General features: G+C 52.3%; 1 protein-coding gene across 2 annotated transcripts in view; it reads left to right on the forward strand.

Moving 5' to 3' along the window:
- Positions 1–1427: 1427 nt before the first annotated feature.
- The window catches only part of Grn (granulin precursor), a 6547-nt gene continuing 4185 nt past the window's right edge, over positions 1428–3789 (forward strand). Inside the window, exon 1 of one of the 2 annotated variants that reach the window (XM_021213920.2) lies at positions 1428–1506. In XM_021213920.2, coding sequence (XP_021069579.1) covers positions 1475–1506 — 32 coding nt within the window. In that variant the 5' untranslated portion in view covers positions 1428–1474. Of the gene's footprint in view, positions 1507–1536; positions 1662–3789 lie in introns of those variants that run through there. The other variant, XM_029546242.1, reaches the window with a different exon arrangement.

A 3789-nucleotide genomic window follows, 5' to 3' on the forward strand; every position in this document is an offset into this window, starting at 1 on the left:
AAGAAGTTCTGCGTCAGCTAGTCTGAAGCTAGTCTGGAACACAGGAAATCCTGACTCAGAGGGAGAGCTGCAATGTTGCTGAGGTTGGCTTCCAACTTGTGGGGTTCAGCAGCACCCCTTCCTCAACCTCCGCGGCATGGCTGTGTCTCACTAGAAGCATAAGCAACGGTCCGTTTTAGGGACACCTGTATGTCGTGGAACACCTATGCTAACATCAGGGTGCAGAACGATGCTAGATTCTCTGCACCAGTCTTACACACTTTCTGGGACTCCAGTGTAAGAAGCCCTCACGGACTTGCACAACCCTGCATTCCTCTCTATGCAAGATTCCCACTATCCCGAATTGTATGGCTGACCCCCATGGTCATGTATGGTCTAGGGGTTGGGGTAACCTACCCTCCAGTCTGAATGCAAACACGGCCTTTTCTCCAAGGCCCAGCCTTGGCCTTTCTTAGTGCCTGTCTTCTTGGTCCGTCTCCAGTCACCCTTCTCTGCCTGGCCCAGGCTCTTTGGCACTCCACAGTCTGGCTCTTATTTCTGGCTGATCTGTTCTACTGCTAAAATTTCTCTATTCACCCACCATAACCATTCCTCGAAGGTGGGGACAGCTGAAACAAGGAAACCCCTTCAATCTCATAGCCACCAGCCCACTCTACAGGCCCACGCTGCACACTTGGCTAATGCCCTTATCTTGAACGTGGCTTTCAACCCTTGCTAGAGGCTGTCTGTAAGGAACAAGATATAAACTACCCAAGGAAAGGATTCGCTCACTGTCTGTCCCATCTAGTTTCAAGTTTCTCTGTCTCGCCTAATCAGCCTCTTAAAATTCTTTCAGCTTCAATTGAAAGCAGCGCGATCAATCTGGATTTAAATCCCTTCTTCCCCCCAGCTTGAGCCAATCTCCTGCCTCCTCCCTACACACATCTATAATGCCCAGTACTCGCCCTTGAACCTTTATTAGATTTAGTCTAAGTCACACTCCCCATTCAAACCTGGGAATTATTTATCTTCACCCTCATAATCATCTTTCAACAGTTTGGAGTCCTGTCTGCCAGGCGTGAAGAGACAGAGAAAGTACGAAAGTCCGATTCAGAAGCAGATACCCTCTAGTAAACGACCTTGTAAGCGTGCCCTCAGGGCAACTCTCTTAACAGTGGGTGCCCTTAGGCACAGGGTGTCTCTAGAACACCCTGCCGCCTGAACCCAAACCAGCAAGCGCTGCCCTGGGGGAGGCGGGCTATGTTGTCATATGATTCTCTAATCACATGATCCCTAGAAATGGGGTGTGGGGAGAAAGAGGAAAGGGAGGAGGAATGTGAACTGAGTGGAAAAGAAACACAGCATTCCAGGAGAGTCCCGCCTCTACGTAGACAAGTAACCAATGGAAGCCCTGGATCTCCGAGCAATGGCTAATGGAAATTGAGGTGGGCGGGCCATCGCGCGGCCAAGCCCTAGTCCTGGAGCTGACCGCCAGATGCCTCCCAGGGAGCGCGGACCCCGACGCAGGTAGGAGGACCCTTTGCAGACAATCTCCCCGGCTACTGTCCAGAGAGGCCTGACCAGGCTGCTGTGCAATTGAGGGTCCTCTGGAGTCTCGGCTCAGAGACAAGAGAAGACCTGCCTCTTGAAACTCCCCTAGGGGTTTCTGATGCACTAACGAGGTTGCTTTTTCTTTTCTTTTTTTTTGGAGGGGTGGGAGCAGTTGTTGCAGAGACACCCCCACCCCCACCCCCAATAAGAGGCTCCTCTTGCCCAGCATGTCGGAAAGCTGCAGGCCTTTCCGGGACAGGAACCACCCCACTCTTGGGCCAGCTCCTCTCTTGTCTGTACCTCCCACCTCTTGTCTCCAGCTCCCGGCTCTTTCTCTTTCGGACGCTGCAAGTGGTCTCCGCCGCGGCGTGCGGTGGGTGGGGAATCTCCCGCTCTTGGCCCCCAGACCTCAAAGGGGTTGCGAGCAGGACCTGGGCGTGATGGCTGAATCTCTGGGTTGTGTCAGCTTTATTTCCTTTCTTGGGGGCGAGAGAGCTTAATTTCCGCCTCTCCCCGCCACTTTTCCCTGCTGCTTCTCATCTGGATTGGCTCACCTTTTAGGAAATTCATTTCCTCTCGACACTCGGAGTTGGGGGGGTGCCACCTAGTGGAAGATGTCGGAGCTAGGGCTTTGAAAGGCTCCTGTTCTCCCTAGGTGTGTAGTGTAGAGGTGGCCAGGGGTTCACCACTCCCTAGTGTTGTTGAGAGGACCTGGGTCTCCCCTACCCCTTCCTGGTTAGCAGATGGCCTCTTTGAATTAGGTGAAAGGGCTCTTGAAAAAACCTAGAGAAGGAAAAAGAGAGAGCAAGACGGCAGATCCTTCTATGAAGCCCAGGCTGGCCTGGGATTCACCTTATAGCCCAAGTTGGCCTGGCCCTTGCAACCCTCCTACCTCAGCCTCCCAAATGCCTGGATCAAAAGCATGCCTGCCATGCGTGGGTGGCATTTCCTGTCTTTTATAGCTACCAGTGTCCAGGCAGAGATTGAAGAATTGAGACACAGGGAACAATTTCTGAGGCCCTCAGCCATAGAGTGTCACTTCCAGGACTAAAACCCAAATCCCTGTACCCAACCTCTCCCCCCCCCTTTTTTAAATTTAATTTTATTTTTTGGTTTTTCTTTCCTTTTTTTTGATTTTTCAAAAAGGGTTTCTCTGTATAGCCCTGGCTGTCCTGGAACTCACTCTGTAGACCAGGCTGGCCTCGAACTCAGAAATCCGCCTGCCTCTGCCTCCTGAGTGCTGGGATTAAAGGCTTGCGCCACCACTGCCTGGTTCCCACCCTGTTTCTATCCTGCTTGGGTCACCTGCCAGAAAAGTGCTCTGTCCTGTCCTTCTGTCTGACCTCTGGTCTCTGGGATTCAGGGGCCTTCTCTGGCGATGTTCAGGGACACCAGTTGACCTATGAACCCGTTTTTTTTTTTTTTTTTTTTTTTCCCTGACTTGATCCTTAGGCATGGATTTGAAAAGTAAAAGTAATATTATAATTACTGCTTTGCATAGTTGTTGCAGAGAAATACAATAAGGAGAGGGAGAAAGGCTCCCTAGAGGGTCTTTGAATATTGCTGCTTCCCTGGTCATTCTGGGTTGCTGGGCAGGCCGGCCAGCTGAGCTGCTGGGAGAGGGTTATTAGGGAAGTGAGAGGCACGGTTCCTCCTGCTGAGGCAGTGAGGTGTGTCTTCCCACTGCAGCTGAGTTTCGGTTTCTGAGCTGGGAGAGACAGAGGCGGTCCAAAAGGGCCCCGGTGATGTCGGGGAAGGGCTCACCATGAAGTTAGCTTTAAGGCGACCCAGCCTCTGTGTCCCCTTCCCTTGGGTGGGTGGGGGGGGCAGTTGTGCGTAGGCGGTAGCTGGCCCGTAGGGAAGCCAGCCCAGACCTCACTGGCCACTGCACTTCTGTTTTCACAACTTTCTCTACTGCTCGGTTTCCTGTATGATCATGTGACTGGTGACTGTCCCTCTCCATCCCCCAAGGCTTTTGAAAGCTACAGGTGGCAGTTCAGTACCATGCAGGCAGTAGGGCTGGCTACCCTCCTGTGTCTGCTGAAGTCTCCTCGGCCTCCCAGTTAGCCCACAGTCCCATAGATCAAAGCCTCGACAAAAAACAAACAAACAAAACAAACAAACAAAAAAACTGGGCGTGGTGGCACACACATTTAATCCCAGCACTCAGGAGGCAGAGGCAGGCGGATTTCTGAGTTCGAGGCCAGCTTGGTCTACAGAGTGAGTTCCAGGACAGCCAGGGCTACACAGAGAAACCCT

Source organism: Mus pahari, chromosome 14, assembly GCF_900095145.1.
Source record: "Mus pahari chromosome 14, PAHARI_EIJ_v1.1, whole genome shotgun sequence".
NCBI lineage: Eukaryota > Metazoa > Chordata > Mammalia > Rodentia > Muridae > Mus > Mus pahari.